Source organism: Rhea pennata, chromosome 2 (genome assembly GCF_028389875.1).
Source record: "Rhea pennata isolate bPtePen1 chromosome 2, bPtePen1.pri, whole genome shotgun sequence".
Lineage (NCBI taxonomy): Eukaryota > Metazoa > Chordata > Aves > Rheiformes > Rheidae > Rhea > Rhea pennata.
The window spans coordinates 123361173-123383637 of record NC_084664.1 but is presented as its reverse complement, the minus strand read 5'-3'; the positions used below and the strand labels follow the sequence as shown (position 1 = coordinate 123383637).

The following is a 22465-nucleotide window of genomic DNA, read 5'->3' as shown; positions in this document are numbered from 1 at the left end:
AAACTTTCACAATAGCTATTTAAAACAGAGTGTTAAAAATTGTATAAGGTCTAGTAACTTCTGATTTTCCAGTTTTTAAACAATAAATGATTCTCCTTTCATTTGGAAGTAAATGTTGAGAAAAGCATCATATTCAGTTTCATCCAATCAATTGAATCTCAAATTCTCTTTTTTTCTGATATATTACTAATTGATCTTCTCTGTCTCTTTTAGAAATATACCGCTACACGTATTTATGTCTCTCTCTAATATTTCACAGTATACTGTTGTTGAAAATCCCACCTCTTTCTCCCAGTCTGCTAAACACATACAATGTTCATCTAATCAGTAGAGCCAAAGAATCATATTTCTAAGACTATATTTTCATAGTAAGAATATTTTCAAAGCTATTAGTTCTTAGTTCCTGGTACACTTAAGAAAAGTAAATAAATAAATACATAAATAAATTCTGAGCAGCCAAAATTTCTGACTTCTATACAAGCAAAGTTTCCAAGAGGTTCCTAACAATAATTCCCTGGAAATATAGTTATCTAAGCTGAAACGGTGTATCTCAAGGATAATCCCATAGAAAACAGTGCCAAATGTCAGTTGATACTTCGTATACTCTAGAGATTAGTATCTGGTCAGTAACTCTGGGATTCATTCTGCATAGCTTATGGGAAAACCGCCATTTACATAAAATGTAATACATAAAAATCATTTAAATGAATACACAGCATGACTTTGTTTAATAGATTTAAATGCCTGGCCAAAGAGAATCTTAGTGAAGAAGAATTCTGTTTAACTTTATCAGGAGTTTGGCAAAAGGGGTAGAAGAGCCTGTCCCAAGTTAAAATAAGAGACAGCTAGTAAAGTCCTAAAATGCGAAGAGTATTTGTTTCTGGTAACAAGATGGACTACTGCTGGTGCTATACAGCACGGCAAATTAGCATTTTTCTTGATAACGTGAGTTTTACACACCATGATAAAACCATTGGCTTCAGTCACTAATGCAATGGTACTAATGGATATGGTTGGTGGGGGACAGTCAGCTACATTGTCTTTAACTCCATTTGACGTTCCAGTGTAGCTCTTCAGCCGGAGCAGCATAAAATCCCTGTGAATTCTTTTTCTGTATGTGTATTAATCTCAGCAAAGGGGATGAGACTCTGCTGAGTTCATTACACTGAACACCCCAGTTTGTCTCTAGTGCTGCATTGTAATAAGTGAGAATAATGCAATTTTTATTCTTTCATATACATACGAGCTTAATGATCCATTCAGATGTCTATTATTTAAAGTATACAAACAGGAGATTTATGTTTAATCTTCAGATATCTGGCAAATATCTCACAAGTGCTAACAGTACTCACAGTGTGAGAATTCTAGGCTTCCATTTGTTTTCATGCAATCCATAATATATATATATATTTACAATGAAAGTATCTACGATATTGAATCAAATAATCTAAAATTAAGAAAGGCAAAATAGGAACGTTTGTTAGATAATCCCTTATTCCTGAAAAAGGTCCAAGAAACTCCATACATTTTCTCTTACATTTTTTCTATTTAATTAGTCAGAAAGTTCTTTTCTTCCCACTGATCAGATTCTCATACAGAATCTGTCCCCTTAGAACCAACAGACTCCATCCACAAGGGACCATGTGCTTCTGCAGTGACTTCCAGGTCTCCCAAACAGTTCCGAATATATAAGTTTTGGCTTTGTGTTTCACCACAGGAAATTTCCCAGCATGCGCTCAGCATATGATGTTACACAATGCAGTCATTGGTTCAGACTTGCCTCTTCTGCCTGCAAAGTCCAAACTATTTGAAACCACAACAGATGCGTTTCCAAAGGATTAAGGAAACAGAGAACACAGTTGCAGAACTTTAACCATTTCCTGGTGCAGATCAGTGTCACCCATCAAGGCTCCATCACATTCTTCTCCTTTCAGGAATTTATTGCATCTAATTACTTCTATATGATTGGCTAAGTAATAATACAAATAAATCTATGAAATTTTAAATGGCATAATCCTCACATAATCCCAGAAGAATCATAAATAGAATCCTTCACTGAATGAAAAGGTTCTGTCAGTAATTTCTAGACAGAATGTGATTTTCCATGATCTGTTATCTCTGGCAGTATTCCATCACACCTTGGTCTGATCCTTTACTTCTGTATATGATGAATAACTTCAGTAGTAGACTTTTAGCTGAATTTTGAGGCTCTCTTACCTAGATTTTCCCTTCATTCTATATTGAATAACTATTACCATTAAACAGATTTAATGAGATACCTTACAGTAAAACAGCATTTTGGCTGATTAAACACGTCAGGAGCATAAAACCTTCTCTTTCATGTTTATTCCAAAATAATTGCAAACAATACCGTATAAACACTGTCATAATTAAATTTATGTCTCACAAGTGTAAGGATTTAAATGCACCTCATTTAACAGTCTACTCACTCAACCAGTCTCATGGCTCAGCGCTGCCAACAAGGTAAAACAAGAACCTATGATACAGCACTTAGTAAAAATTACAGTCTTTGAAGAAATAAGTTATATCATGCAAAAAACATTGTCATACAACAAACCTAAAAAAAATCAGCAACTTTAAAAGTGTGCCTTTTAGGCAATGAAGACAGCTAAGGGACTGGACTAGTATCACAGAGAATTCTGTATGGGCCCTGGAGTCTTCAGTGTACATTTATCACCTCACTGGCTTCTTTTATAAATACTTTTTATCAGAACTCTTGATTCTCCTTGGAGCAAGGTAAAAATGGGTAAGGCCTCTTGACAGAGGGATCTAAAAGCAAGGCCTTCAACACAACAAAACCACTGTTTCTGAATTTTTGTGGGAAAAACAACAAAGCATGTTTTGTGAGGGCTCTCAAACTCCTGAAGTGGAAGACTTCATTCTAAAATGCTGCATCTAACAGTGCAAAATAAAATTAGTGAAGCAAATAGTAGGATGAGATGCCACTAGATCTCAAACTAGCTTCACAGAAAGCAAGAAAACAACTTAATCCAAAACTGTGGTGGAGTTTATGAACTTTAACCAATCTGCCAAGTCAGCTTTAAAATCTCTTAATTCTGTCAGGCCCATTTAAAGAAAAGTTCCAGTTCAGGCTATCTATAATCCTGTGCCACTTCCTTCCTTTCCCTATTTTTTTCTTTATAAAATCCAGAAGATTTTTGTAAAAAATGTGTTCATGTAATGTTAATAGTTGATGCTCAGTTAAAAAAAAAATGCAAAAGTAAGGTTCAACAGCAACATAAGTGCTATCACACTGCACCTCTCGGTACTGCTGGTTTTGTAGTTAAGGACACCATGAAAATAGTAAAAATGAAAAACAAAGCTCAAGGCTGTATTACTCTTCTCATGAGGCCCCTACGTGATAATTTCCTTGAAACTATCAAGCATAGCTCGCCTCTCACAGTTCTAATTCACTAGGGACTGTGCATGGAGCACCCACAAGTGTGAAATCGTGCAATTGCACACGGCGGTAGGTGACGCACGCACTAACCGACCCCCACCGGCCCCCGCCACGCGCTTCCCCCTCACGACAGGGAACTCAGCCCCGCCCCGCCCCGCCCCTCAGCCTCCCGCCCACACGGTCGGACCAACCCACACCCGCCCGTGGCTATAGGGGGGAGCGCACAACGTCACCTCCCTCCCCACCCGCTCAGAAACAGCGCCGTGGCCGCCTCATCCAATCGCGGTTCCCCCTCTCGTGTTCCTCGGCTATTTGATTTTAGTCAGGCCCCGCCCGCCGGCGCGGTGACGACAGCCAAGGCGGGGGTGAGCTGCGCTGAGTGGCTGCCGCGCGGGGAGGGGCGGGGCCGGGGCGCGCGAGCCGAGCCGTTGGCGATGGGCGGGGCCTGGAGCCGTTGGCGGGCGGGTTGAAGATGGCCGGAGCGGTCGAGAGCGGCGGTGGTGGTGCTTCGGTTTCCTTGTTTCCTGCGCGGCTGACGCAGGCAGAGGCTGTGGTCAGGGACTGGATGCTGGAGTTCACCTGTTACTGCCTGTGCTGGCACTTCAGGGAGGGGCGCACGGCGGAGTTCAGGCGGTACAGAGACGTGGCGCAGGGTGAGGGCCTGGAGAGTGGGGGCGGTCGTGTCTCCTCGCTGCTGAGGCTACTGCTGTTCTGCCTGGTTTTCTCTGCGCAGCTTTCTTGTGTGCCCTCCTGCCTTGCCTCTCCCTTCTACGGCTTCTTCGGGGTGACTGGATCCCGGCAATGTTTTTGGGGTTGTTACTAGAGCTGTTAGTGTCCAGTGCTAAGGGTTAACTGTTAAATCCACCTCTCAATGCATTCTCTGTGTCACTGCAGGTTGTTTTGTCCCTTCTGTCCCATTTCCTTTTTAATACCAGTCCATTCCTGCTCCAGGGGTATCTCTAAGACTCTTGTCTGAAGCTGAATGGCAAGCAGTTAATATCATGTAGGTAGTGCATTTGGTGGAAGCTCTTGTGTTTCTAGGATAGCTCTTCCAGTTAAAGAGGGAGTTGTAGTTGTCTGAGTGTTGCCAGTTGTGGCTTTCAAATACCGATAACCATTCTGAAAGCAGTGCATCCATACAGCTTAATACAAATGTAAAAGAGCAGCTTTCAGGGTCATCTTTTCTGTAGAACACTTGCCTGTTTCTACTTTAATTTTTGGCCTGTGTAAGCAGGTTTAGTTCACCAACTTAGCTTCCCAATGATCATGGTCACTAGATCTGTGGATGTTTTCAGAGCTTCTGAGAATTTTGGAAGGTTCCTAGGATGATATAGAATAGTTTGAGGCTTTATAACTATCGGCAACAGTTGCACATAGCAGAAATAAGGCAATGCAGGCTGAACCTTCTTAGTTTAATCCACTACTACCTAGTGTTACTATGGAATGGCAGCTGTTCTGGAGCGTTTTGTGATCACAGTTTCTTGAGTTGTTTGCTGTTTTACCTAAATAAGGTTAGGGAGGGGTACACACCTAAGTATTCCAAGAAAACAATGGTTATGAGAGAAAAAGACTTCTCGATGATTAGAAGAGTACAGCCTCGAAGAGTAATTTTTATGATCTTGAGTCTATGAAGCTTGACTAGGCTTGGTTATACACCATCTTCAGCTACAGAGGTAGTGACTTCAGCTGCAGAAAGTTCAAAGCTATTGAGAAGTTGAAGAGGTTTTAGTGAGGAGCTAGTTCTCCAAATACACTGAGCTCCTTGTCGTCTTAATGCCAGAAATCTGGCAAGGGATTGCTGTCTAGCAGACAAAGATGTAATAAAATGGCTGAATTTTGAATGGAAAATATGTCATATTTGAAATGAGGAATATTTAACTGAGAGTAGCTAACAACTGGAAAAATTTGGCTGCATCTTGGATATTTTTTTTTTTTTGTATTACAAATAATTTTCCTGAAGATACCAGATTAGAGGGAGGCTTTGGGGGGAGATGTTTTCTTGACCAAAGTAAAGTGATAGTACAGCTTATTTAAGATTTTGTTAATAACTGAATACAGTATCATATAGAATAATGCAGTCTCACAGAATATGACTAGCAAGGACTTGATATGAGGAGTAGTTGAGAGGTAAGCAATTTAAAGAAATTGAGGTATGCTGAATGGTGGCCGTTAGATGAAATTATTAATGGTGCTTATTAGTGGTCTTGGGGCTGTGGCTTAGTGGGAGCACAGTAATGAAATTTCACGATGATATTGCACATGTGATCCACTTATCAACACAGAGGCTGACTGGAGTATCTAATGAGAAGAATGGGAAGACTTCTTAAGGACTATCAATAAAATTGTACAGAATACAAGGTCACATGGAATTGCAAACTAATAGTGAAGTTCCTGTAGATTTTCAGACTGCAGCAGAGGACAGTTGGGCATATTGATGCTATAAGATTACTGAATCACCAGCATAATAGTCTATGGAAAAAGCAAAGTGCAGAAATTGTATTGTTTTTCAATAGAAATAGAAAAGTACTGCTTTTGTGCAAGGCAAAGGGAGACTTTACAGCATGCAGTTCTGATTGCCTGTCAGCAGGAAGGTTGACTCAAATTGAAGCAAGAGCAGAAATGAGATAGTAGGAAGAACAAGGAAACAGATGCTATTTTTATCAAATGAATGATATTTCTTTATAGATCAATAAAATGCCAAGTAAAAATATCTGGGCTGACTCTTAAATCTTGGGCTAGCATTTATAAAAGCAGGATGGGAGGTTACTTGCCTTGCCTAACTTATCCTGCTTAGGTAGAATATTATGGTCTGTTACCTGAACTACCTTGTTTAGGTGTCAGCATGGTAAGGAACTGGATTTCTAGTGTTTCTAATGAAAACCAAGAAATTACATTTGTGAGCATAGGGAGGGAAGCAACTTAAGATCAGTTTAACAATACTGTTAACATAGGAATGAGTAGATATAAAATGGTTTTTTAAAAAAAAGAAAAGGAAAAAAGTGAGATCGGAAGAGTTTACTAGGGCTTTAGTTAGGCTGCGTTACTTGTGAGCTATTGGTGCTTAGGACATGGCTTCACTAATGTAAATATTTCAGGTTCTTGTTTGTTTGTTTTGTTTGTTTGTTTGTTTGTTTGTTGGAATAGCTCTGATTTTGTTCCCACGATTTGAATGCCTATTTGCAGCTGGAGTGCATCTTCCTTTAGTTTCATGTGAACGGAATTCCTTCTGTGTACTGAAGGCTACTCTATTATGCAAACAAAAGCACAGAATATTTGCTTTAAAAATGCACTCCTAATCCGGATTAAAACACTAATGTAGGTGTATCTTAAGGAGGAGGATCAAAGAAATCTGAAAGATTTCAAGCTACTTGCTAACCTGACAGGTTTTGTTCTGTGGAATCTTTCAGCTGCAGTTTTCTGCCTGCTTCAAAATTTTCCTAGCTCTGGCTCCATCTTCAGGACATGATGATAGCACTTCTCTCTATCCATTGAACTCGTCAGTCATTTTTCTAAAGCTGAACTGTATTTTCCTGGTCTGAAAGCTATATGAATCTGTGATCACAGAGGCACTATACTGCTAGTCTAAACAATGTTCTTTTACTTCCTATTTTAGCCATTAAAATTTCCCTCTTAACAGCTGTTGTTTCTCCTATCCTCACTGAAATAGAATTGTAATGATGTTTTCTGTCATTTGGCATTGTCATTTTGGCAATATTCTTCTTCATGTTAGATTTTTCTAATCAGTCAAGGGCTTTTAAATTATTTTGTAAGTACATACTTATCCATTGTTCCTAGGAGCAATGTTCCTATCACACAACACTAAGCAAGTAGGCTGAGTACTTGCAGGTAAAAAAGGTACTGTTTGTGCTAGTGCAAAACTTGAGGGTCCAACATGCCAGAATTCTGTTTTTTGCTAGACTGAGAATGAAGCACGTACACAAGCACTTAACTGAACTACAGCTATCTCGAATAAGTTGCTTGACACGTTCTTCACTTTTCATATTTGAATATTTGTCTATAACACTGTGAAGACAAATTACTCACAATATGCAGCACATTAAAAGATGAAGTGCACAGTAATCAGTATGACGAAAATAATCTCATGACAGCTCCAATTCTAAAATATATAATAATCCTTATGACCTTCCAACCTTCTGAGGAGGATTTCCCTTGTAGCTTAACATTTCTGACTAAGCTTTCATCATAGCTTTTACTGATTTTGGTCTATCAGTTGCCATAGCAACATTTAAATGAAGGGTTTGGAGCCTGTGCGCTGCTGATACTTTGCGGACATTCTACAGAAATGTTCTCAGAAGCAGATAGTTGTCTGTCTTTCATCATAAGCTACAGAACAAAACAATTTTGTTTATGTATGATACTGTGATATTTTCCTAATTTGATGACTATAAGCCTGTGATGCATCTCATTGCTTTTAGGTTGCTACTATGAACCAAAAGAGGAATGCATTTTTCTGGTCATCTTCTATGTCACAAGAACTTAAATCACATTTTAGAATAGTATTAACTAATCTCCTAAATTTCTAATTATTTGGAAAACTGATGAAGCTTTTTAAAAGTCTTACAACACAATCTGGTGCATCTCCAGCCACACTGTGGCACTGCTGGAGCAAGAGTGATTTAACTTTTCTCTTCCTTTCCAGCTGTTATTAATAGCCTCTCCAAAATAGCTACACATCAGAAAAAGACAGTGTATCTCTGCCAGCTTTTGACAAGAATTTCAAAAGGAAAAATACTTGGTAAATATGCTGATTTTTTTTTTCTCATGTCACTTTTGCTTAAGTAGATTATTTCCATGAACTTACAGAAAGATTTATTTCAGCTTTCATGCTGTTACGAAGTAAATATAATGACTGAAATATCTACACTTGCAAACTGTTTATGTTTCACAGGTGAGTGAGCTGTGTGCAGTACTGGTGATAATCTGGGCTGACTAATTTAATTGCTTTGAGCTTGAATGGTTTTGTAGCTTTTAAATTACAGGACTTTCTGTCACAATAGCATCAACAGAAGAAATGCACTGAAAAAGATTGACTACCTCTTAGTGAGCAGTATCTGCAAATATGAAGTGTGGAGTCTGCATTTCTTTCTGCACATGTAAATCTAGAGATTAAGGTATGAGAGACAGTAGGTGAGAGAATATGGATGAAAAGGATGACTGCCTTTCTTCTGTACAGAAGGTCATAAGAGACTGACAGACAGCAGCTCCCTGGGACCTATATTCATTACTGTGTCTTCTGTTGGCCATGTTCACTACCTACTGGTTAGGCCAAGCTGATTCTGCTTTCGTGCTCAAGTTTCTGGCAGACTTATTCTCTGCGAGCTCTAACTGCTTGATAATAGGGGATAAAATAGATATATTCTAGCCTGGCAGTTTGGCAGAGGCTTGTGGTTACAAAACAAAATTTATTGTGTTGATGGTCATGTAATAACACTGCTTGATTTTTAGTTTAACTTCAGAATCAAATTATATTGTTTAATTACAGTGACTGTTCATTATACACAAATTTTGGAAAGTCTCTGGAATTGCATTAAAACTATTAGAATTCTACATAACACTTGGGAATATGACTTCAATGTGCATTTTTATCCGTTGCAGTATAGGACGTGTCCTTTATGGGAAGAAAGATTCCATGCATTTATCAGATGTAGTTGCACAATGTACATGGAAAGTTTACATATTGTAGCTCTCCTAATTGTTTTCTGATGATTTAGAAAAAGGTAAAGTTTTTAATCTGTTTTGAGCCTGAAGACAGAATAGCTTTTTTCAGATGCCAATTCTTTAAAGCAACTCAAACACTTAAGATTCTTACAATATTAAAATAAACTTTCATGAAAATGACATATCACTTAAATGAAACAAGAATTAGAAAAATGCTGAAGTGCATGGGGGGGGTTATATGATACTATTTAAGTTCTCACCGTTTGAGTTATATTGTAGGTGGTATCAAATACTTCTGATTTTTCAGTCTTACTGGAATTGTTTTCTGTCTTAAAAAAAATCGAGATCCTTACTGTAAGGAATGAGAGGGAGATTCTTCTATTGTGTTATATAAAAGGAAGGAATAAGAGTGTCTATAGTTCAGTGAACACATTGAGCAAAGCTGGCACTGTCATGGAAAGAAGCAGTTCTGTGTACCTGCTAGCTTTTCTTGCATCTGTGTTTTATCAGCACACCCATTTGTGCAGATGCACAATGATCAGACTGAAAAATGCTTGCAGAGTGAAGAAGAGAAGGCTATTTGTCTGGGTTAGGCTTCTGCCAGATCGTGTCACTGATCTTGCTTTTTGAGAATTTGCATAAACACTTATGTTGGCACAACAAATAAAGTGATGCAAGTGGTAACTTCTTATTTATGGCAGCGCTGTGTTATGTTGCTTGAACTTCCTGCTCTGCTTCACCTGCTTTTAAAAAAAAAAAAAAAAGTTAAGACACGGCAATGTAGAAATAGTTTTTGAATTTCTCATTTTCCTGGGTGTAATTGTATTACAGAATTTACAGCAGTGATAGCAAATGTTTTGATATCTGATGCTAAGCTTATTGTAAAAGTATTATTAATGCCAGCCCAAATACATGATGCTAAACTTGACACTATTGTGAATGGTATTTTAAGTGAACAATAATTAGGAGACACAATTTCCCTTTAAAAATCGTAGAATGGTAAGGTTGGAAGGGACCTCTAGAGATCATCTAGTCCAACCTTCAGCATAGTCCATATGGGGATTGAAACCACAACCTTGGCATTAGCAGTACCACACTCAAACCAACTGAGCTAAACCTGCCCCTGAAAATGGAACAATATAGTTGCAAGGGTAGGAAGAAACAGTCCCTCTGAAAATGAGGAAATTAATTCAGCTCTTGAATATGCCTGGAGAAAGAGATCAAAAATTCCTTGGGGCTGGGGGGGGAGGGGGAAGCGATTGAAATGATGAAAAGTGTCTATGACTTTATTGTGCATGTATAATTAGATACGTTTAGCTTAATTCTTTACATTTTTTTTTTAATACTAAGTGCTTTCTAAACTTTTATTTTTCTAAGATTATCATTTTGAAAATGATCAAAGAATGTCACCTCTGGAATCTGCTCTATCAATTTGGACTTTACTTGAAAGGGAAGAAAATAAACCTGATAAGCTTTATGAAGATATTCGTCGGTTAATTCAGATTCAGGTCTGTGTATTTTGTTCAAAAAACTGTTAAGAATGCTACCTGTTCTCTTAGTTAAAACAGCTTTTTTTCCCCTAAATTTCGGTTAAAAATGCATTTCAGCATATCATTTAAATGTAACTATCTTGGTTGTAGGTTATAGCAATCCATATGGAAAAGGGATATTTTAAGGAGGCTGCTGAAGTTCTTGAAAGGCTGTTTACAGATTTGGAATCAAATAAGGTAGTAACAGTACTTTTTTTTTTTTTTTTTTTTTTTTTAAGCTAAAACTCTAAAATTTTACTTGCTATTTTCACCGTGGCAGCTCATTTCAGGAGAGAGTGGTGTTGAAAATAACTTTGCCAGGACACAATTTGGTTAAACTAGGTAAAGATTTAAAGGTGATAATTTGGGTATAACATTTAGTTATGTTAAATACTTACTGTGCTCATGTGAGTACCCATGGTGTGTTTTGTGCTATTGCTTGGTATTTCATCATCCTGTTTAACATGCTAAAATGAAGTTTGTTTTGAATGATTCAAATGGCTAATATGACTAAATACTGCATTTTCAGTTTGTCTTGGAGGCCAGTTAGTTTGCTCCAAGCTGTAAATAATAATAATAATAATAATAATAATTTGGACAAGATGCAACTTTAAGGATTCTTTGGATAAAAGTGTTTTTTTTTTTTTTTTTTTTTTTTTTTTTTTTTTTTTACATGTGAAATCATTAATAAAATCTTTGATACTAGTTTTCCAGAATCAACTAGCCTGTGTAAACTGCCAGCCACTGGATGTGTTATCATCTGATCATCAGCTCCCTGAGAAAGGGAATAGGTTTCCTAAGATAGTAGGAACATGGCTTCATTCTAGTTCTTGCTTCTGCAATCACTTACACACCTGTGGTACCTATCAGTACAAAAAGGCCTTTGAGGGTAAGGGGTTGAGAGGAGTGGTGGGTCATTGAAGGTAGTAAAAATGACTGCTTCATGGCCTTTCATCATAGGCAGCAGCAGTCCCAGCTTTGTCTCCTTTCTCACTCCGTGTGAGAAATGAGCGAGGTGTTGAGGTGTCACTACAACTTCTAGGAAGGTGGTATTGCTGTTTTATCAGATTGAAGATGGTATAAACATTACTGGTAGAGAAAGGATGAGTTCCACTGGTCTGATCAGACTTTTGACTTTTTCTGAACCATTGCAGTGTGCTCTGTTTACATTCTCCCTTGGTCAGTGTTCTGCAAATTAAAGCATCAGAAGGAATGAAAGCTCCTTAGTATAGAGCGGATATTGCTTAATGCTACTGTACTAAATAGTTCTTTTCCTGAACTCTGTACTTGTAATTCAGTGGTGATCTGCAGAGGTAGCAAATGAGAAAAGAAAATTTGCAAATGATGGGCCTTTTTCTAAATGTGTTTTTTGCTCCATTGATTGTACTGCTTTAAATGTTATTCATAATAAGGAATAAAAGTAGGGAACTTTGCACAATAAATCGTGGTTTTAACTCTCCATACACTCAGTGAACTCTTGGTTTTACTGCTGGTTAATTCTAGAACCAATTCAAACTGTGGCATTAAGACATATTGAGAAAACTCCTATAATAATCTCATTTATCTTTGTATTACTCTTGCTCAGTGTGGAAGAATGATGCTAAGATTACTGTAAAAATATTTTCATGTACTACATAAATCTATACTTTTATTTTAGCCTTTAAAGATGAAGCTAGCAACCATAATTAAGAACAAGGATCCATACATTCCCTTTCTTCAAAACTTCAGTTACAATCTTTTGCTAAGTAAAATTAAGTGTTATGTCGAACTCTTCATGAAAGACAATGAAACTAACTTCTTAATACAGGTATGTCAAAATTATTTTCAAAACAGATTTCAGGAGGTGCATAATTAGATTGAATAGATTGATACTTCCAAGTTGTTTAGATGGTGTTCAGTTATTGTGATAGGTGAAAGGGAAGCTTTATATTCCTATGTATAGTCTTCTTATTAATAAGAAGTTGAATGCATGTTTAGACTCCCCTAAAACTTCATAAATTTTTTCCACAACTGTTTTGCTTAGAAAAATAATATAAAAAAAAGCATAATTAAAACTGCACCTGTCACTTGTGTATGTTTAAAAGGAGGAGGTCTGATCTGAGACTCCCTGAAAGATAATATATCTATATGTTTGGGTTTTTTCTTAAGCCACTAAAACTTCATATTAAAACTAAAAGATCTAGACCGGTTAATTTGGTTAAAAGCTCTAGGAATGTCAGAGTATTTAGAAATTTAAAGGTATTTTTGCTCTTTTTCTGTAGCTAAAAAGCTCTTTACAAACCGTATCGCTCAAAGGTGATTTAAAATTGCTAACAACATTCCTCTTGTAGTTCATCTTCAGGAGGATTGTAAAGAATTTCCCTTGTGTTTACGTGCTATAAGAGAACATTATTACTCGATTACAAAAGCACAAATACCTGAAGAATAAGAACTAAGTTTTAAATAAACAAACTTGAAGTTCTTCTGGATTTTTGTTTTTGTTTTCCTCCCAGAAACAAGAATTAGAGAGCCTCTCTCTCTCAAAAAAAAAAAAAAAAAAAAAAAAAAAAAAAAATCAGAGTATTAATACAATAATTTCTTTAACAATCTAAATATAAAAATATTGGGGCACACTGTTCTTTTTTTTTCAAGGCAATTTCTTTGACATCCCCAAACCTCTACAGCCTTTCTCATGCTCAAACGGCCCAGAACTCCATTCCACCATACCTATGTTCTGTGTTGCGCTGCAATTACCTGTACATCTTCCTGCTGTCTTTATTGGCACAAATGTGGCAAATCCTTTTTACTTCTGAAATATTTTTACTTTAGTCTGAATTACTTGGGGACATTGAGGAGACCGCAGTGTGAAGATTTTCAGGTTTTCTGTACAGTATATATTGCTATTTCCTAGCATGTGTACCCTGAGTTCTCTACTACCCAAACATGGAAAAACACTATAGCTTTAACTGCTCTTTCCTCTCCTCTTCTTCCTGGATACCATATGTAGAAATATAAAAAGTCCCATACTGCCAGCCCATTTTGTAGGCTTCTTTTTCTAGTTACTATTAAGCTTAGAATCTACAACAGTGCAGCACCTACTGTTCATGAGGTTCTTTAGCTTCAAGAAGCATTTAGGTTAGCTACCCAAAGTACAGTCTGCAAATAACTATAATAGGAAGAACAGGATCTATACCAAGTAAACATCAATCTGCTTACTCAGTAAACAGGGAATAGTTTTTAACTTTTTGAAAAAGGTGTTTATTCTAGAAAATAGATTTGAGGAATTTGGGAAACAGAACAAATGTTATGGTACTCCAGAAATTCAATAAAGAGTAACAACCTGTTTCTTTTCTTCTGCTCCCCCCACCACCCATGGAGGAGAAATCCGTTTAGTTTACGGATGAAGTAGTTTAGGCAGGATGTTACAATTTTTTTTTTAATACAGGAAAAATTACGTTATAAGCATGAAGTCTGGTAAGACATACGTCTCTTGACTGTGTTATAGGTTTCCTTGATCCTGCCACACACTACATCAAGTGGAGCAAGATGAACTCCTGAGATCTGTCAGCATTCTATTTCTTTTTTAGTTATAAAATACTTCGCAGTACTCTGATAGTATTTGCAGCCTTAATTACTCTCTGTAATATATTTTGCATATCCTCTTTATGTTTACTTGCTGTGCAAGTATTATTTTATTTATCTGGGTGTACATATAAAGATTAGCTGTGGCTATGCCCAAAGTTTCTCTGAGTTGTTAGTATATTTAAAAAAAAAATGAATTTTGGTTTACGTCATTACAGTTGTTGTTTTGAAACTGCTTATTTTAATGGTAATGCTCTTCTGGTAAAAGGTCTAGGAAATGAGAGCTGTTAGCCCTAACAGAGGGTACACTTAAATAGCTGTTTAATTTTAAACCCAACTAGTACCTAAAAGAATCTTTGTATCAACTCCATTTCATGCAGGCAGCTGCAAAACAGGTGGAAGCTAAAGAATTAGGAGCAACAATGTTGCAGAACGAAACTGTGAATGTCAGTGAAACAAAGGAAGAAAGCAATTTGGAAACAAACGAGAGGTTTGTATTCAGCAGTTACACTGCTGAGGGACAACTTGAATTGTAACTAAAGCCTGTGGAACTAAGAATAGGTACAATAGTAGGATGATAAATTCTAAAATTATTGTCCAACAGAAGATGAAAAGTACAAACACATTCTCTTCTAACGTCTGGGTTTTGATTGTTGCTCTTGGCATTTATATCATATAACTTGGTATTAACTTAAAGTATTTGTTGGAGATGCACATTTCTCAGCTTAAACAGCTATCAGCCTTCTATGACAAACATTGAAGTATTTCAGGCTTTTTCTTTATGCTTATTTTAGTCCAATCTGCTTAATTTTGGGCTATACAGGCCTGGAGAAGGAAGAATACAAAGAAAGAATCGGTCTGTTTTTCTCTAAAGTTAAACGCTTTATCCACTTAGTGATACTAGTATTATGGGAAATAGTTATGTTGTTCTGTAGAAAAACACAGAGCATGACTGACCACTTGAAGCCTAAAATCAAAAAACAATTACACACTAAGAGATGCTGAGGGAAGTTGGAGCCAAGTTATTCTTTTTGTTTGTTTTTCTTTATTTTGAAAAATAATATTCTATGGCTATTACTACTTGTTTTTTCACGGGTAATAGGTTGTGGTTTTTGTTCTGGATAAAGTCTGTAATTCTTCAATTGTATACTTTTTATATGGCATCCTTTAGGTAAGGAAACTGACAGATGCAAAAGAGAGTATATGGGAAGACAAATTATAAATTTTCTGAAAGACAGTGCCTGATAAAACTGCATCTGAGAGAGGCTTAATGGGATGACTTGGTCAAAAACCTATAGAAACAATTCTTAGATTGTGAAGAAATATGAAAAATAAGCTTTGAAATGCTTCATCTCTTCAGTTTAAATACATGTTACACCTTGTGTGTTCCTTTCTCAGGTGGAAGGAGGGAAGTTTGAATGAGTGTTGGATTTGCAATTCCTTTTTTTCCAGTGTTTTTGAAGGCCTTCAAAATTGGCTAATGGTAGAATTGTAAATAAACATTAACTGCTTCAATATATTTATATGCCACTGGTTCCACAGAAGACAGACAAACCTCAGATTTTTTTTTCTATTTAAATGTTGTTCTGCCTGCAGTCTAAAAATTTTCTGGCCTTTTTTTAGCTTTATAGAAGATCAGAGTATTACAAATCAGTCATCTGGAGATGTTAGAAAACCCACAGTAAGGTAAAATAATTTTGTTGCTGCTGCTATTGGTCATACACATTCATGAACATTCTATGTACTTTATACTTTGATTATGTTTCTTGCAGGCCTCGTTCAAGACGGAAACGCAGAAGAAGCAGTGTTCTTCAAAGTGAGCATTAGCTAATTTTTTATGCTGTCAAAATAATGTGAATGCCCTTTTTCCGGACAAAAAGAGTTGGTGGTTTGATAACTGCTATCCAAATAATGTGACTGAAGTCATATAAAAATGACAATGATGAAAACACCAATTGATGTGTGCAGTGTCTGCCCAAATCATTTTTGGGGACATATACCATGCTTAGGGAAGTATGAAATGGCTTAAGATTCCCAGACAACTCATCTTGCAAAATCCTTTACTATTTTCTGATATGCTTTTGGTTTTTATTAGGGTTATGGTATTCTGTCCCAAAGAAGGTGACCAGTATAGTAGTATTGAAATTTGTGTCTTTGGGCACAAGAATTACCTTGTGTCCTAGGTAATTCTGGGGAGAAGAAACTAAGGAGGTTGACTGGTTCATGGGGCGGGGGAACTAGTGAGATGCCTAAAGTTAGGATGTTAATGCCTAACTTTCCTGGTAGTATCTTTAAAATACTTAAATATTGCATAATCCATGTTGTACCTTGGTCCTGAAAAGTGTTAGTACTCTATTACCACAAATAGACAACATTATAGCCTCTGAATGTGACCAGCTGCTGACTGAAATAACTAACTGTATGCCGACAAAGTGTGAATTTATGGTCATTTGTTCATTATGGTATACTGTGAAGGAAGAAGTCTGAGATATGTTGGTTACTTGCCTCAATTAGAAGTAACCTATGTTTTGTGGAAATGGACTCTATATGCAAAGTATCAGGCCTCAGATTTCTGGTTAGTTTCTATTTTCTCTATTTAAAATGTTATCTGTAGTAAAGATATTTTCACTAAATGGAAAGAATAAATATTGTTATGTACCAGTTCTTACCTAATTGCCTAAAACATTCCGTTGTGAGCTTTGTCACACACAAGATATAGAGGCTTTTCTTGAAAAAACTGTTTTCTGAGTCTTTGAACTTAGGGGAGACTATACACAGCTTTTACTACATATACGGACAAAGACTTATATTCACATAGAGAGATACGCTGAAGTTACCTGTGTGCCAAAGAATATCAAGATAATATATACGTACTTGTCTCTCAAACAGTATTGTCTTAATATTGATTTCACTCATCTGGATGTACTTCAATTGTCTTCTAGATCTGAACAGCTTGCAGAATGTAGAAAAACATGGTGATGCTTGGGCTTGTGGCCGAAAAAGGCAGGTTTGTATTCGTTCTCTATCCTGAAAGGAGATAAAATGTATCTGTAACTTCTAATGGGATTTATTGTTAAGATATTTTTAGCGCTCTTTGTCCCTAGAGGTTGATAGAGCCCCTTGCCACATATAAAAGCAGAGTTTTTTCAGTCTCACAAATACAGTTATATCACTAAGAGCTATTTAAACCACTGCCAATACAGCCAGTGCCCTAAAAATACTAGCAGTGTTCACTGGATTTGTCTGTTGGCTTCAAAAAACATAAATAACGTAAAACTGTCTTTCTTGTTCCGTATACTTAAGTAGGTACCTTATCAGCCAGTTGCTAACAAGTGTATGCATTTTCTTTGACCTTGATTTCAACATCAAGATTTAAGCTAATTGAACCACAGTGGACATAGAAATGTTTACCCTTATATTCACCTTTTTATTGAGGTAGTCTGTATGGGGTCACCTGCAAGCACTGTATCCAGATCTTGCCTTCATGCACATCTCATTTGAAAAAAAGGTAGATGCTGTGTGCTGAATTCTATTATATTTTAAATTCATTCTTATTTGAGATGTAAAGACTCAATTTGCAGGAAAGAACAACATTTGATAGTAGTGAAGAACTCTGAAAACTTTATAAAAAAAAAATTGAATGAAATTAAAGCTCTAAAGAACATACTCTGAACACTTAGTAAAGCGTACATTTGCTCTTTCTCCACTGGTATTTATGCCAATAATATTTATGCCATGAGACCTCTCATCAAGTTATTGTATGCAGAGCAATGATATTAGCCTTTTAAACGGTAAGTCTGCTCCTTTGCTTAATTATGTGGGTTATATAAGATTGTCTACATGCATGAAAGAACGCTGTGAATGTCAGAGCTGTTGACTTCTAGAACTTCCTTTTCCATGCAGCTCCTCTTTCAATGTTGGCATTGTTTGCACTTGTTTTGTAAATGACATTTCATTGCGATGGTTCAGTGCCTGTTTTGAGCCTTCATTGCAGTGTTTTCAGTTAGCTACATACAAGCAGTCTGCAGTGCAATTGAAAGGAAATGTACTTTATTTTCTCATTCCTAAATTAAACTCCTTTGGGATGCAAGTGTCACTGAGAATTTGGAGAACTATTTGTACTGAACCTATATCATGTTTTTCCATAGCAGGTCCTTTGAGATGTCTAAAATCTGTTTGTCTTTTTGATTAAACAATGTATCAGAAAATCCAGGTTTTCAGAATTCAGACTTGCATGAAAGTTAATTGCATATATTTAAATTGGGAGAAATTCCAGAAGGAAGATGGATACCTCTTATTGCATAACCAAATGATGGGTGCATTGCTAGCAAAAAAATGATTCTAAGGATTAAGAAGATCTTTGAATATGCAAGAGTATGTCTACACAGTCTGTCTGGCAAATCAAAGTTTGTTCTAACAGCATACTGTGCTAGCCAAATGTCAAACAGTCCTGGATTAGACACTGTCATTATGTTAGCTTAGGCATTGTTGAATGATGTCCAGTCTGTCCAGCCAGTCTTACTACCTGATAACAATGCAATGATAGAGTCCATACAACAGCTGTCCTATAAGGCACAGGCAGTTTGTGTTGTGTGGGTAGAGAAGTTGTTTCTGTTCTATATGGTTCTCATTTGAAACAAAAAAAGTCTAATTAATCTGTGTGTAGAATCCTCGTTTGTATGTTAAACTGAAGAAACTTATTTTAAAAAACCCTCAGTATAAGCAATTAAAAGCAAAACAACAAAAAACATCTTAACAGTAAATGTAACTAATCACTGCAACAAACTGACAAGGATTCTCTGCTGCTGGAGATATTTCAATTTTGTCTGGTGCTATAGGTCAAGCATGGCTGTGTTTCTTGAATAAAGATTTTTTTTAGGAAAATTTTCTGGCATGCTGCAAAACAAGTTAAATGAGTTGATGCCAATGGAATCTCTGGCCTTTTAATTTTAGCTTATATATATATAAGCTTATATATATATATATTAGCTTATATATATATAAGCTATTTGCTACTAATATTGCAAAAGATCTGTGTCACTTATTTCTTAATGCAGTACTTGGGTTTCCAAGCATGAGCAATTACATGGAGTGTTTTTCATAAACTTCTCTGAAATTGTTCATCTTTAATATTTCCAATTGTTTACCAAGACTGAACTACTGCCACTGGTTCTACTACTGCCACGTTCTTTCACTGGTTAGTGAGATGTGTCAATGATCACTGTTTTTTGTGGCAAGACTTCAATCAGTTTAAGACATGCTATCGTACTGTTTGAGCAACTCAGACTTTCAGGTGTGAAATCTGTTAGTACTTATATAACCCAATTAGCGGGTTTTTTTTGTTTGTTTGTTTGTTTGTTTTTTGTTTTGTTTGTTTTTGAAGAATCCATATTTTCACTGAGCATGTCTAAATAATGGGGCTCTTGTTAACTTGCTGACTCTCCTGGTGCTTTTATTAACAAAAACACTTTCTGGACTTTGTTTCAGAGAAACTACAAAATAAGTAAAACACAGGCAGTGGTTAAATGAAAAAATAGAATATGGCTGCTTGGTTGGATTTTCAGCAGTCTTATGGGCATCGCATGTATATTGGATTATCGTATATTTTGCAGAATTGCAGTAAGTAATGATTTTTTTAACAGAGAATCTGCTGGTGCTTGCAGAAAAGCCAGCTTGAGGTCACTGAAAACTGACCATTTGTCTCCTTGCTTAACTTACTGTGGTCCATGAAAGCATTAGAAGTAGCAGGATATCTCCAGTGCAAACAGAAATGAGTGCAGATTAATTATATGCAGCAGAAAAACCTCATTCTTTGTATGTTTCAGAGCATGCTCATTAACATTTTTGAGTTAACATCTTTTCCGTAAACAAAGTCTTTGCACTTCCAATTTCTGGGAATAAATTGGAAAGAACATGCTATCAAATGCATTTTGAAATAGAAATTGATGCTTTTGTTTTTAAAAACGTTTTCCTAAATAGCTGTCTCAGGCTGGGATGTTGTCCTGTTTTTGCACAGAAGGGTGATGTACAACTCAATTTTCCTAAGGAGGTGTACTAACGTACATCAATATGGTTACTTGTCTATTAAGCAAGAATTTAAAGACAGTTGCAGAGAATTATATTCTAATAGAATAAAGATTTCTTGTTTTTTCAAATGCTTTTTCATTTAAATTCTTAACTGCTACTCCAGAGTGAGGGAAAAAGTGGCCATGTTTTAAGCACCTGTGTTAGAAAATGTTTGCAACTTAATATTTTTAAAAAGGCATGACATTATACATATATAAGATCTATAATCTGTTGTTACACATACATATTTCTATAAAGCTACAATAGAAGAAAGATGATACTCATACTTCACTGAAGTTAAATTTAAGAAAATCAAGTATTACATTTCAATTCTCTTACTGTGTACAGTCTTAAAATAAAGGGATAATAATTGATATTTGTATTGAGAGCCACTAAGGCAGAACTGGTAAATTAGAGAATGTTATCAGAAGAAGAGTTGCTTGCAGATGTATAAATATCCAAGTAAATTGCTCTTATTTTATAAAAGAAATGGCATCCCTTGAAGATTAAAAGTTTTTAGGTCATGACTGTGAGGCTGTAGTGTACTCAAAGTGGCAAAAAGTGCATAGCTACTATGTAGGGATATGGCTAATCTTCTTTTAAATGCAATATGTATAACTTCATATTTATCAATATTTTAAACATTGGAGTGTGTTTTGTTGTTTTTTTTTAAGCATATTGAGATTCTATTGCTGTTAAGCAGTATCTTGATTCTTAGGTTATGTCACAAGCTGCTAGACCTCTTGTGTTGCATACTATGTTTTATCAAGGTTGGTGTGGACTCAATTAACAATAAAGTAAAACTTCAGAAGACTTAACTGAAGTGAAATTTTGCCACATGTTGTTGTTTTCCTCCTGAAATATGTGGAATTTGAAGCATTTGTTTTTGAACAAAGTCTGCTGATACTGTTTAAAATATTTCAGTTAGTAATACTATATTCAGTGTCCAGTTATGCTCAAGAGAATCAAGATCAGCCTACTGATAACTAAAACATCTGCTTTATGTAATAACTAAATAGCTGTATAAATACTTGCTTTTATTTTTTTTGTAAGGTTAACTTTTAAATTCTTTGTTTATATACCCTGTGGGTTTTTTTCTGCTCTTTCCTATGGGTTTTTTTCTGCTCTTTCCTAAGCGGTGGACACATGAAGAAGACCTGCAACTGAAATTGGGAATAAGGAAGTTTGGAGTGGGCAGTTGGGCTAAAATTTTGGTCCACGGTGACTTCAACAACCGAACTAGTGTCATGTTAAAAGACCGATGGAGAACACTCCGCAGGATTGACCAGGTCTAATTTGAACTGCAAGAATCAACTTGAACTGTTCTTAAGCCTTTCCTACGTGAGGACAAGTCTAGCTTTTCAGAATAACTTTGACTGTATGAGATGCTGATGACTTATAAGTAGTTAAAATATTACAAAAAACTTTCTATGGAGGTAAAACAGTGGTACCACCATCCATCCTATGATTTGAGTAATGTTCTCTTTTTTTCTAATCCTGTTGTCAAACTATTTTCCCTGTCAATAGTTAATGTTTTGAATAACTTAATTCCACAGAATGAAATATTCAAGGTTGTGCATTATTAGTTTCAGTCTCAAAAGTGTTATTCTAAAACGTCAAAAAATAGTAAAAAGTATAAAACATTCATATAAACATTCATATAAACTCACTTGTTCAGATAATGAAGTCTTTAAATATAAAGTCTGCCCTCTGTCTACATGCAGTTGGTGCCCCATTTTCTGAAATAGTAAAAATTTTTAAAAACTTAAGTATGTGCATAGGAGTATTGAATGCTGGCAACATGTTTAGCTTGGTATAGGCTAATAGTTGGTGCTCTGTATTTTATAAAGGCTTGTATCTCTAGTCAGACTGAGCTTTTGATTGTTTTGGTTCCTGCCATTGTCTATTCTAATCTATTTGATCTTGAAATTGTCTGACTTGTCATCTGTAGGTAAGTTATACTAAGGAGAAAAAGTCTGTGTTTCTGGTTTGGCAAAATGTAATGCTCTATGTAAATTTATCTGTAAGTAGTAAAGATGCTGTGTATGTATTGGAAGTAAAACATAAGGGAAGACTTAAGCTCTAGAAGTAAGATTACTCTGAAGTTACTTATATTGACATAATAGCATTTTTTTCTCTTGCGGAAGAGATGAAGAAATAGGAAGCAATAGTATGATAGTAGCTCTTAACATATATTACCTTGTGCCAC

At 36.0% G+C, this 22465-nt stretch overlaps 1 protein-coding gene across 1 annotated transcript; it reads left to right on the top strand.

The window, feature by feature from the left end:
* The first annotated feature begins 3906 nt into the window (after positions 1-3906).
* TERF1 (telomeric repeat binding factor 1) lies at positions 3907-21788 on the top strand. Its single transcript, XM_062570281.1, has 10 exons — positions 3907-4074; positions 8082-8177; positions 10478-10608; positions 10741-10827; positions 12287-12436; positions 14571-14680; positions 15814-15876; positions 15963-16006; positions 17133-17197; positions 21393-21788. Exons 1-10 carry the CDS (start codon positions 3987-3989, stop codon positions 21549-21551), a joined length of 993 nt encoding a protein of 330 aa, XP_062426265.1. The 5' UTR covers positions 3907-3986; the 3' UTR covers positions 21552-21788.
* The last annotated feature ends 677 nt before the right edge of the window (positions 21789-22465 follow it).